We start from the raw sequence: 14,059 nt of genomic DNA on the forward strand, positions 1-14,059 counted from the left end.
TGCCCAAGTTCACATAGTTAACTAAATTCTAACTAAATTTCTGTGCCAAAACCTTGGCTCATTATTTATCCTCTCTCAATACCAATCACCTTATCTGAAAAGTGGGGATAATTATAGCACCTACTTGACAGGATTGTTCTAATGATCAAATGTGATACTATTTCAAAGGGCTTTGTAAACCTTAAAGCACCACATAAATGTTAGGCATTATTATTATTAAAATACTTATCTCTTTGAAAAATTATCGATAGAGAACTTCAATTTATCTAGACATCTTATTGAGTCTTAATATCTTTTGATCCACTCCTAAACTGAAAAAAACCTAATTAACATTTTTGATATTCTAAAATATTAAAACTATGTAGCCATTAAAATTTAATATAAAATTTAAATCCATAATTCTTGGTTTCCTTATTATCTATTTAATAGAATTATATGAGTGACACAGTGCTGGCAGTATAATATGTAATAAAGAGAACAGCTGAGTGGGAATCGGGAAGATCTTAGTTCAAATTCTGCCTCAGAAACTTTCTCTATGATGCTAAGTGATTTAATTTCTTTATGCTTCATTTTCTTCATCTGTACAAGGAGGCATGTGGACTAGGTATTCTCTAAGGTTCTTTTCAGCTCTCTTTCAACTTCATCAGAGCTGACATTTATATAATACTTGAAAATTTTCAAAGTGTTATACATTGTATTATTTGATCCTCCCATCTCTGAAAAGGGTTTACAGTTATTATTACCACTAACTCCAGATAAGATAAACTATGACTTGGCTATGGTCACATAGATAATAAAGGTCATAGGTAGACGCTAGCTTAGCCACTCATCCTCAGGAGGCAAGTAGGTGGCTTATGAATAGACTTGGATTCAGGAAATCTGAATTCAGATATTTACTAACCATGAAATTCTGGGTAAGTCACTTAACCCTTATTTAACTCTTAACTTAGCACTTACTTGTCTCATTTTCTTCATCTGTAAAATGAAGAGGTTGGATGTGATGATCTTTAAGGTCTTTTTTTTGCTCTAAAATTGTTTGTGTATATTATTTTTCCAACCATGCAAATGTTCTGCTACTGTTGATAATTATAGTATTTATAAATAGGAAGTATGCATGTGTGCGTGTGTATTCCCTTTATTTTATTCAGATTATATATTCTCAATTTATAGTCATATAGGGCTGCCTAGAACACTATCAGGTTAAATAATTTACCCAGTCTCACAGCCAGGTCTTTGTTGATCCCAGGTCTTCCTGCCTTTGAGAATAACTCTCTATCCATTAAAGGCATGAAAATTCTCAGAATTCATTTTGCAAAAATTTTTATATGTATATATACATATATACACACATATACATATACATACACACATATATACACACACATACACACACACACACACACACACACACACACACATTTACACCAGTGAGGGAAAAAAGTGAAAACATAATAGTATTTTAATGATAGCATGACAGCTTTTCCTCTTCTATTACCTTAATTCAGGATGCAAACAGATGGATAGCAGATATAGCATCTAGTCAGCACAATCCAAGAATCATAGAGTAGGGGATAACCTAGAACCAGATAAGGAAATAGGGGAGATTTTACTGTTTATCATTTGGGATCACCAAAGGACTATGACTAATGGGCTAGAACACCACTAGAGTAGAAACACACATCTCTAAATTTCAAAATCCCCTCAGAAAAAACTACAGTTTCTTACCTAATTATGGTTCAATTTAAAAAAGAACAACAATTTAATTAGTTTTTGTTTAGAATAACGTGTATTTATAGAGTTCTTCCATTAAATAGAGCCTGCTTTCAATAAGAAATCCAATATTTAATATGAGAAAACAAAATATTATTCAACATAATACAATGAAAAAATACCTGGCTTTAAAATTGGAGAGAGACAGAGAGAGAGAGAGAGAGAGAGGGAGGGAGGGAGGGAGGGAGGGAGGGAGGAGAGAGAGAGAGAGAGAGAGAGAGAGAGAGAGAGAGAGAGAGAGAGGTTCAAAGCCCATTTCTGATGCTACTATCTGTATAACCTTGAGCAAATCATTAATATCTCTGGACATCATTTCCTAATCTAAAAAATGAAGGGTTTGGACAAAACAGTCTATAATCCCTTCTACTTCCAAGTCTATGAATCTATAAATAGCATCACCTTCTACCAATTTATGCTAACCTCTTTTTAATGTAGTCTTGTTTCCTTCATATCATCAGTGGTGTAGGAAGCACATGTGTAATGTCATTATTATAGGGAATTCCAAGGTGAAGAAATTCCCTGTCTCGAATACTAAGAGGTTAAGTAATTTACCCAGAGATTTACAGCCAAGACTTGGTCTTCCTGCTTTTGAGACCAACTGTCTAACTAACAAAGGCATGAAAATTCTCCAGAATTCATTTTGTAAAGATCTTAGGAAAAAGTTGGATAGTAATGAGTATTTAATACTCATAGTGAAAGAGACCTTGATCTGGGTGTCTGTCTGTCTCTGTCTCTCTCTGTGTCTCTGTGTGTGTGTGTGTGTGTGTCTCTCTCTCTCTCTCTCTCACACACACACACACACACACACAGTGTTTTTAGATCTAACAGCTTTTTTAAAAGGATCGTGAATTTATTGTGAAGATCATGATGCATAGATACTAGATTTGGGATCAGGGATAGAACACAATTAGATAGCCTTTGTTTTCAAAACAACTATTGTGTAGCTAACAGGTAGATTTCCATTCAACATTATTTTGCTTAGTTTTTTTTCAAATTCTTTTAATCTTTCCTGCTACAAAGGCTGATCTCACAGTACCAAATCTCTAATATCAAGATGACTTTTTTTAGGTTTCCTCATTTTGGTCATAGAATCACTGTGATAATTTTATAAGAAAGTCATCAAAAACCTTAATCTCAAATAGCTATATTCCATGACCTTTGACATTTTGTTGGTCAGAAATTACTTTCCATTTATCTATTTTATAGGGAACCTTACTTACAAAAATCGCCCTTGACCCCTCACAAGTAGAAAGAAAATCATAGAAAATAATTTTTAAAACTATTGATATCTAGCATATCATATCACATGCTATCAGATAGTCACACAGGAGTGACTGCACACTTTTTTTTTCACACTGACATTTGATATGATACCTACATAAAGGGAAAAAAATGTTGCAAAATATTGGGTCCAAGATTTCTTCTGAGTTACTTTGGGTCCCTTTCCAATACCAATTTTTGGAGCCAACACCCGTATATGAAAGGCTACTAGAGCAGGACAGCTAGGAAAGGAAATGATTAATTCCTTGAAACAGTCCCAGAAACACCAGTCAGCAATTTTTAACAAAAAGCATAAACTTTTGCTATCTTCCCATGCCAATTTTCTCTACAAGTACATTTTATTGTAGAATCCTTAGAAAAAGATCTGAAACTCCCAAATCTACACTATGTTTGTGAAAGGATATTATACTAAAAAAAAAATGCAAATCTCTGATCACGTTGCTACTCTGCTCAACAAATTCCAGCGGTTCTCTAGTGTCTCTATGATCAAATAGAAGCTTATCTTTCATTTTTAAAGCTCTGTATGATCCAGCCCCAACCTAACTTTCCAACTTTATTATACAATGCTCCCCTTTACTACATTCTATACTCTAGTCAAACTACCCTCTCTGCTGTGCTCACACACAATAATCTTTCATCTCCACACAATAATCTCAATCTCACACAATAATCTCTATTGTGCTGGTTGTCTTCCTAACCTGGAACATATTCATATATCACATCTGTCTTTGGGAACAACAGCACAGCATGATACATAAAATATAGAAAAGATGCAATACCTGTTCTCATGGAAATAGTGCTCTAGCCGGGAAGAAAGATATAAATATCAATAACTATGATATATATATATATATATATATATATATATATATATATAAAACATTTCATGATAAATGCCACATTTAACCACATTGATTTGTCAGGAAACTTTTATAGATTGTGGCCTTTTCCCACTGAGCTAAATACTCTTAGAAATATTATTCCATTTGATTTTCATAATAACCCTTCAAGGTAGGTGCTGTTATTATCTCTAACAGTTGAAGACACCATGAAATATTGTATATCGAAGGAAATGACTGAGCAATTTTAGGTGAAAATATGCCATTGTTCTATAAAATCTGTGATGGTATGTATTCCCTCCAATAATGCAGATAACAGCCCATTGATTCTGGCCCAATTTGAGGGATAACCATAAAATTTTTCACATGCAGTTGCCATAGAAGCCCTTCCCACATGACTCAAGATCTTAAGAAAGTAATCACCTGCTCATTAGCTTTCTCTTGCTTTCACTAATTGCCCTGCCTAGTCTTGTCATTCATTTTTCAGATGCCATCCTTTATATATATTCTTATGCGAATTCCTCACTTATGTGATTCATTCTTTTTTACAATCGCTACTGCCTTTTGAGTGATCCTCAACTTTAGGTTTCAGACTCAAATTCCACAATAGAAAAGAATACAATATTCAAAAGATAGTTCTTTATCTTAGAGAGATGACTGGGACTATTAAGAGAACCATGAAATTTTCCAAAGGCAATCCAGGCTGCTTTGCTCTTCATGGCCAGTTCTAGGACCAGTTTATTGACCTTTTTCAGTGTCTGTAATATAATGTATTTATGTATGTATATGTGTATATACATAAAATCTATACTATTGACATGTATTTATATGCCCTATACAAATAGATAAACATATTTATAGTTATACAGATATTAACAGATGAGTTCTAAAGACTGTCCATTCAACTACAAATCTCAGTCTAGACCAAGAGTTATCAAACTATAAGATAAAGTCAAATAAGTGACTAAATAGATAGATGGATAGATTGGTAGGTACATAGACAGAAATTTTGTTATACTGATTAGCTATTAGGATCTTTCAGCATCACAATTAATATGTTCTAATACATTTCTTTCAAACACTTCCCCAGTTTAGACATACATGGAGAATACTGAAAATATGGAAAAATTATTAAAAACAACATATTGCATATAATTCAAACCTATATTGGAAGGAAAAAAATTGATTAACTTATACTATATAGTTCCTGTAGCTAATGTTTAGTTTTCAAATGATGACCTAAAAAAAGCTAACTTTTTATCTAGAATTTTAACATTAGTGATTTACCAACCTATTTATCTTTCCATACCATTTTCTTATTTGAGTTGCAAAGCTATGCTAGAAGGGAGATATATCTTTTGTTTTTATATTATTTAGATATCCCACTATATATCTTTCCCAGCCCCTTCAGCAGTGTCATCCTTTTTAATCAAATGATGTTTAAAAAGAGGAATAAAAAGCAAGTTTATCAAAACTAACTTATAGGAAAAAAAAAGTCTGACATTACATGCAACGTTGCAACGTACCACAACTCGTATCCCCATTTTATAGATAAGGAAACTGAAGACATATAGCTAGTAAAGTCCAAGGTGAGATTTGAGAACTCTTTGTTGACTTCAGGATCACCTCTTTCTACTACATCAAGAGTTCTTAATCTGGATTCCATAAATTCAGGTTTTAATATGTTTTCATATATTTCAATAAAATTGGTTCCCCTTGTGATCCTATATGGTTTATATTAGGTATTTACAAACATTATTTTGAAAAATTGTTCCTAGCTTTCATCTGGCTGCCCAAGGGGACCCATGAGATAAAAAGACCTGAACTTTAACAAGATCAATTCATGGGTGGGGGGGAAGGATGAGGAGGAAGAGGAGGAAGGGAAGGAAGGGGAAGAAGAAGAGGAAGACAGGGACAGAGGGAAAGTCTTGAGCTACCAATCAAGGTCAAATGTCCCCCAAATTGGATCTCTAAATCTAAGTTTCCAAGTTAATGGCATACCTACCACTAGTCCACTCATGGGAAAGTGTCAGTAGTTTATGACTAGGGAATTTCAAATAAGCTTTTACTAAAAGAACACCCTTTTCCAAAGATACCCAGATTTGATGGTTGCCTTTGAGAGGACAAAAAAGAAAATAGTAAAGGACAAGATCTCGAATCCAGCTGGAATGTGACAGAAATAAGCAGTCTGCTATAATCACCAGGGTTGCTCACTGAGGTCTCTTTAGCCTCTTTGTTTTTTCTTTTTCTTTCTTTCTTTTTTTTTTTTTTTAACTTCAGGCTCAAGGCAGCCATAAGGCCTTGAAAAACTGCTGAGTAGGAATAAACAGGGACCAGAGTTGCCCTTGATTGTTCACTTCTGTCTGGCTTTCCCCAAGACACTTTGGTGAGATCTGAAAGCTGACAGTTAGCCCTGGGCAGTTTATGTCACAAAGGATAGGACACTCTCCTGAAAGGGCCCTGCCTCCCAGGTCTCAATGTTCTGCCTGGGAGCAAGTAAAAATCAGACAGGGAAACAGAGGCCAAACGCTGATGCATGCAAAACGAGGGAGAGCACACACGGAACATCGCAGAGGCTGGTCTTCCTGTCACTCTTGTCTCTTCTTTCTTCCCTCATCAGAAAAGTTGAATTCACTTGTTTGTGCATCTTCTCCCGACCTTTTTTCTCCTCTCTCTACCTCCCCCAACCCAACGTTTTTTTTTTTTCTTTTCCCTACGTCAGACAATACTGCCCGGATTCTTACCAGGAGATCTGGCTTTAGACAGCAGGAACAGAATGTCTTTTACCTCCCCATCCTGATTGCAGACAATGGAAGGCCCATGCTGAGCAGCACAGGCACACTGACGGTCCAAGTGTGCAGCTGCGATGATGAGGGGGATGTGATGTCCTGCAGTGCCGAGGCCTACATGCTCCCGGTCAGCCTGAGCAGGGGGGCCCTCATCGCCATTCTGGCCTGCATCTTTGTGCTCCTAGGTAAGTAGTCGCTGTCCCGAGTAACAAGTGCTAACTTTGGAAATCTTAATTAATGCTTTATGTAAATCACAGCGTCAGGCCTGAAGTCAGGAAGATTCATCTGCCTTAGGTTTGTTCTCTCTCTGGATTTGTGAAATGATTTGTCAAATGTTTCAAAACTAGTGAGTGACAGGGCAAGGACTAGAGTTGTCTCCATCTCCCCTGCTTTCACTGGATTTACCACTTCCTGAGTGAGGGTTTTTCCAAAAAGTATATATTATAATGGAAAGAGTCCAAAGCTCACCAAAGAAACTTGCCAAATGGGTGATGATGGACAAACAGGTCAAACTCTCTGAGCATCAGTTTCCATATCTGTTAAATGGTGATAATGATAGTACCTGCTTCAGTGCCTTGTTGTAAGGACCAAACAAAATAATGTCTGAAAAAGGCCTCTGCAAACCTTAATATGCTCTATAAATGTCAGGTGGGATTATTAGGCAGGGATAGTGCTCAGTTTTGTTTTATCCATCAACCTGTCAATCAATTGAAAGGCATTTCTTAAGCACCTGCTATGGAAGTACCTGATACTGTTTTAAGAGCTGAAACAATTGGAACTCTCAAGGAGTTTCCATTGTAATGAGAGAGAAAAGAAGAATAGGTAAATAGAGATAGCATAAATAGAAAGTGAATAAATATACATATATAAAAATAATGTAATACAAGGGCTACCTCCAGTTGTAAAACTTTTTTGGCACTTAGAGAATATGTGGGCACTCATATGGCAAAATATGGTAATGGAGACAGCTGCTTTGAATGATGTGTTCATTATAAGGTCAACAGAAAAGCCAAAGAAAATAAAACTACCGTATCAAATTCCTAACACCTGTGCATGAAAACAAAAAACAAACAAATTAAAAAAACCTGATCTAGATTCAAGAGGCAGGTGGGAACCTCAGAGGCTTATTATCACCCAATCTTTCACTAACAATAATTGATATCTAGCCATTTCTGGACAACTGAAATGTGCCCAGCTGGATACTCACTGAAATCAGTTAGAACTACATCAAGTGTATCCTGGCCCTCTCTCCCCCATATATTTCCAGCTCATTTCTGACATTGTCATGGAAACTGGAACTCGGTGTGAATTAACCATTAAGCTATAAAGGCCAAAGTCAGTCTTACAAGCATCCCTATTAATTTTGCTGTATGCCAGCAAGACATAGAATATAAGAGTCTCCGAAGAATTAAGAATGAGTGCCCTAGAGAAGGCAGGGAAGAAGATAACAGGGGGTGTGAGCAGACTACAATGTTTATCTACTGAGGAATTTTAAAGACCAGATTGGCTTATAGAGCGAGAACTTTAGAGGTTAACTGATTCAGTCCCCTAATTTTTTTCTTTAAAAGATGAGGAAAATAAGATACAGTGGGGTTAAGTGATTTATTTAAAGTTACAGAAAATGTTCATGGCAAAGCTGAGGTTTAAACCAAGGCCTTTTGATCAGTCTCTGCTTACCCTTCTGTGCCTCACTGTATCTTAGGAAGCTTCTAAGGAAAGAAGATGGACTGGTCATTCACAAGAGGCAAGAAATGACTTTGGTGGTACCCAGGGTTCTCCACTAGTATTCCCATACTATTAAGAGAAAGGAGGAAGGCTCCTAGCACATTGAGTGAATCGCCTGTGGTAGACTTCTGAAGGACATAGACAAGGGGCATGCAGGATAAACATGTAGCAGATATCATCAGAGGGCACATCCAATTTAATGAGATCACAATTCCAAATCCATTTGACTATTTAAGGGCAGTAGGCAAAGTGATGCAGTAAGGCAAATTTGTCTTTGGCAGTCATTTCAATTTATTTCAAATCTAAAGTATATATTGAGCTTATTCTACATGTTAGGCACTAAAATAAGTAATGAAGGCTACAAAGATGTCTAAGATAGTCCTTATTCTGAAGTAGATTCTCCTCGTTTCCCCTTTTTTTATTTTCCACTGCTCCTCCTTCATGACTGACAGGAACTTACTTCCCCAAATACTCTGTCTTCTTTGGACTTCTCCCTCTTACTTTATTTCTCCCTCTTTTTCCCCTATCAAAACCTACCTGTTCTGTATCCTAATCCTGCAGGAAGCAGCTAGCAATTGTTAATGATGGATAATCAATCAATCAATAAGCATTTATTCAGCAACTTAATGAGTTATTTCTCCCAGGAATATTTGTACCTTAAGAGAAAACAAAGCCCTGATACTACGTAGAATTTAAGGCATCGCTAAAAGTTCAAAAGAGATATTTAAGGCCTTTCTACTCCTGTCAAATTTTACCATTGGCCAGATTTTCTTTATGGTGATAGACTTGTAGAATTACTTATGGGTTTATTTCTCTGAATCTATTTCCTCTTCTTAAAAATGAAGATAACATTTGAGTTATGTGAAATAGATAACATAAATTTTTCTTCGATTGGCTTTCTGAAAACTTAAATCTGATCCTGAAAATAAGAAAATGTCTGTAATACATAAAGATTCTCATAACTAGAAATCAAATAATTTTCATACTCAGCTTGGAGAGAAGATTGAAGGCACTATAAAAGTTTACAAGTGAATTTTTGAAAGGGGAGGAAATCACAAAAATGGTTATTTAGATAATATTAAACATGCAAATAGTCACCTGCTAATGCTGTTAGTAGAAATCCAAGGTACAGATGGATATGTTAGGTTTCCCATTGTCCCAATAGAAATGAAGGGGAAAAAAAAGGTTTCTGCTTTTTGACGAAAACACTGAAAAATAGCAGGGTGAAGTCTACAGAATTTCAGAGTTGAAAGAGATCTCAGTGGCCCATCTAGTCCAACCGAGCCACACCTGAAAAATAATCCTCTCTGCAAAATGTAAAAAGAAGAGTTCCTACCCACAAAACACTAATATTCTGATGGCATAAGTCAACACAGAAAGAAGGCAGAAAGGGCAGAGAAGGATATTTCCTTGGGGGCAAAGATGCTAGTGGGGTGAAGACCTCAAGAAAGATACTAATCAAAGCATCCCCCTTCACATTTGGATAGCTCTACTACTGAGGAAATTTTCCCTCTGTCAAGCATAATTCTACTTCTCTATTTTATTCATTGTTCCTAATTATGCTCTCTGAAAAATTTTATATCACCTTTCTTTTAATAAGTACTTGAAAATAACACCCATAAGTATATTTCTCTCCAAATTGAATATTTCTACTTTTTAAAAAAGGGCAATTAGGTACTTACTAGCTGTGTGACTCTAGACAAGTCACTTAACCTTATTTTCCTCAATTTCCTCATCTGTCAAACTAGAGGAGGACCACTCCAGTATCTTTCCAAGAAAACCTCAAATGGAATCACAAAAAGTCAGACACAAGTGAAAAAATGGCTAAACAAATAACAGTTTCAGTTTCCTCATTTTTCAAAATAAAGGGGTTGTATTCAATGTCCTCTAAGGTCCCTTCTAGATTTATTTATATGATCCTGTGAATTTAGTTCTCAGTATGAGCTCCAAGGATCTTTAGAAATCAAGCTTCTTTTACATGGGTGAAAACTGTGGCCTACAGAGATTAAATAACTTGACTGGATTCATACATCTGCCAATGTTAGAAGAATCTTATGAATTTTAGTCCTGTGTTCTTTCTGCCACACCACGTGATTTTCCAAATAACTTTTAGAGATCTGAAAAATACTAGAGCCAGAAAAATAGCCTCTAGGGTTCAGTCCTCATCTATAAAAAGAAGTTTGACTCAATGACCCCTTCGCTCCCTTTCAATTCCAACTTTATTTAGTCTTTGATTCCTCTGGTTTCCTATTACTGGAGAGAGAGAGATGAAGAGAATCTTACTGCAATTCCTAAAATATCCATAGGATGGCACGAAGAGCACTCAGGTAGCCGAATGTCACAAACATAAGGAATGAAAAGCTATTTGCCTTCAGCTGAGAACCCAAACTGCCAACCTTCACTCCCCAAAAAGGGCTTCTGGGAACCTTGTTCATATTCTTTTAAGAAACTTCATATTTCACGCATTAGTTATTTCAGCCAAATAGGCTCTCTATAATTGCTTCAACCCGACCTACTAAAGAAGCTGCCTATGCAAGGAATGGAGTTCAAGAGCCAGCATTTCAGTGCACAGAAAGCCCCCAGGAGGCTCCAGAAGCAGCAGGTCACAGGTGGCATGGAAGCTGATGGCAATCAGCCCTGCCCCTTCAGATTGATCTTATTTTCCACTCTTCTGAGCTGCACCTCATTACCAGGAAGGTTTCCATCCATTTCACTGAGACATTCCTACAGACCTAGCGAGGAAAGGGTCACATCAGATTTGCTGAGGCAGCTCTCCACTTTAAGATGGAAACTTATGGGAAGGCCTTAAAATTATGTGCTGCTGATTTGGGCCACTATACAGAAAACCTGGTTATTGTGATTTTCAGCACATCTTTTGGGGCTTTTAGAAGCAGTATACCATAGGAGATAATGGATTTGATTTAGAATCAGGAAGATCTGAATTTAAATTCATATAAATACTGGCTATAAGTGCCTTAAGAGTAGATAGTGCCTTTTGCCTTCCTTTGTATATCCAGTGCTTAGCACAATGAGTCCCACACAAAAGGCATTTAATAAATGTTTATTGTCTGATTCACTGGCACAGTGACCCTTTCTAAATAACTTGGTCTCTCAGTGCCATAGATAACTCTAAGACTTCAAGCTGCAGAATAGTAGTTGATCTCCAATGGAAGAGAAAGTTTCTTCCCTATTTTGATGAAATCACAAGTCTACAACACTCAGTACTTATAATTTGATTCAAATCACCTAAATATTATGAAACTGCTGAAATTTTAATGACTTTAATGGAGCATGTTTGAAGATAGTAGATATTGGGTTTGAATACCTAATAGGATTGATTAATAGGGATTTACCCTAAAGATGAGTAGCTTTCTAAGAAGGAGAGTAAAGGGGACAAAGAATGAATGTTGCAGATTTGGAAAGTTTGTTTTTAGGCCTGAGATTAATTGGGCTATGGACATTGTTACCTTCAATATTTACTCTTAGAGCCTGACAAGATTAATACCTATTATTATCCTGCCCAACCTTATTTTCCATTATTTCTTAGCAGATACCTTTCATTCATCAGGCCAGACTTCTCAGAGACCCACAAATACACCTCAAGCATTCCCACTTACATAACAATGCTCTTGTGTTCCTCTCACCGGGAACAGCCTCTGTTCTTCCCCTTAAAAAGATGCAAACCCTACTACATTTCTGTCAATACCTACCTGGAAGGCTACCTCTCTCTTAAAGCCTTTTTTTCAAAGTTCTTATGAATCACTCCCTTCTCAGATCTCCAGTTATACTTCTAGGTGCTAAGAGGCAGGGAGGACAAAGTGAATAGATCCTAAGATTTAAGTTTGAATCCTTACTAGTTATATAATCCTATATCTCACATAAACTTTATCAACCTCGTTTTCCTTAAATGTAAAATGGGGATAATATTAGAATCTACCTGACATGGTTACTTGAGGATCACATGAAATAATCTATGTAAGCACTTTGTGCACTTTGCAATAGTCAAGTTATTATTATCAAACCATTGAACATTTGACCTGCTATCCTGTAGTGTTCGCTGGTGGTTTCATGTTTCATTTTCTTCTTTGTACTTAGACCATAAATTTCCTTCCTCAATCCTCTCTGTCAGTTGGCACACAAGCCCCTTGAGGGCAAGAACTGTGATTTATGATTCTTTTCTCCCAATTGTAGCAATGCTGATGGCATAGTCGGAATCCAACAAATACAATGGGTCTAAATGATCGATTTTTAAAGTACATTGAAAATGTTAGGTATTTTCAGCATTACTTGGCATTTACAAACTCTATTTCATATTTCAAGTTCTTTAAAATCATTTTTGTGCATTTTTAGTCAATCCTTAATCTCTTGCTGTGCATATGACCACACTCTATGTTTTACCACTGGATAAACTATAGTCTGACTTTCGAGGGTTGTCAAGCTGTCACTGTTCACTAGCTCCAACAAAGCACATACACACACACACAAACACACACACAAAATCAATAGAAGTCTTCAATACACTTTCCAGAAAATGTCTTCAGTCACAGAGATAAACAGCTCAATGGGATTATCTCTATCTCACCTTTAAACCCCAGTGAACATGTACTGGAAAGAATATATTTCTTGGGATAAAATATTATCCAAACTTTCAAGGACAGATCTTAAAAGTGTGGTACTTAGTTACTAACATGATCTTTTTTTTTTCAGTTCTCATGTTCTCTATTTTTTTTTTATACTCAATTGGATACTCCTTCCCTCCTTGACATAATTAACCTTTCTCACTGCATGCCTTTCCAAAGATGATGGGTTATTTAAAGAACAAAGATTGTTTCTATTTTCCACCTTTTTTTAAAGAGAAACTACTAGACATTTTGGGCTTCTCTGTTATGCATTATTCCGTAAGGTATGTGAGTATAAGAAATGTTTTTGAGTGATTTTCAAATTTAAATAGTTTATAAACAGGAAATACCAAAAAAGCCCATGAACATATACATATATATATATATATATATATATATATATATATATATATATATACTTTCTACTCCATACTACCTCTCATCTATATATTTTGCTATATCAAAGCTCTTTGATTCATCAATATGTATTCTCCTTCTACCAAAACAAAGGGAAAGACAGAAGTGATAGGCAGAAATATAGATGGAGAAAAGGAGAGAAGGACAGGAACAAGAACAGGGAGAGTCTGGTCAAGAGGAATGAGAAAGTACTTGTTTGAGTCCTACCCATAATATTTACTATGTATAATTTACCTTCTCTTAGACCTAATTTCATTAATCAATAAAATGATGATACACTGATTCTTCTGCTGGTAATCTGAGAGATTTTTGGTTATAGGCAGAAGACAAAGGGACAGGGCTAAGCTTCACAAATATTTTATAATTTGATCCTCACAAAAACCCTGGGAGATAGGTGCCATTATTATCCTTATTTTACAATTGAGGAAACAAAGGCAGATAGAGGTAAGGTGATTTGCCACAGTCACATAGCTACTAAATATTTGAGGACAGTTTTAAACTCAAGTTTTTTTGACTACAGACATAGCACTCTACTCATTGCACCAATGAGCACATTAATCAATAAAAAGTATTATAAATTATGAAATTATATTTATATTCAAATATGTTAATTTATGTA

General features: G+C 35.8%; 1 protein-coding gene and 1 long non-coding RNA gene across 3 annotated transcripts in view; one reads left to right on the forward strand and one right to left on the reverse strand.

The window, feature by feature from the left end:
• CDH20 (cadherin 20) overlaps nt 1-14,059 on the forward strand; it is a 279,772-nt gene that overhangs the window by 263,317 nt on the left and 2,396 nt on the right. Inside the window, exon 12 of the mRNA XM_031946158.1 lies at nt 6,613-6,864. Within this exon, the coding sequence (XP_031802018.1) occupies nt 6,613-6,864 (252 nt within the window). The remainder of the gene's footprint in view (nt 1-6,612; nt 6,865-14,059) is intronic.
• The window catches only part of LOC116420552, a 39,776-nt gene that overhangs the window by 9,896 nt on the left and 15,821 nt on the right, over nt 1-14,059 (reverse strand). For both annotated transcript variants that reach the window (XR_004230912.1, XR_004230911.1), the window contains exon 3: nt 1,496-1,576. This is a non-coding gene — a long non-coding RNA (uncharacterized LOC116420552). The remainder of the gene's footprint in view (nt 1-1,495; nt 1,577-14,059) is intronic.

Source organism: Sarcophilus harrisii, chromosome 1, assembly GCF_902635505.1.
Source record: "Sarcophilus harrisii chromosome 1, mSarHar1.11, whole genome shotgun sequence".
Lineage (NCBI taxonomy): Eukaryota > Metazoa > Chordata > Mammalia > Dasyuromorphia > Dasyuridae > Sarcophilus > Sarcophilus harrisii.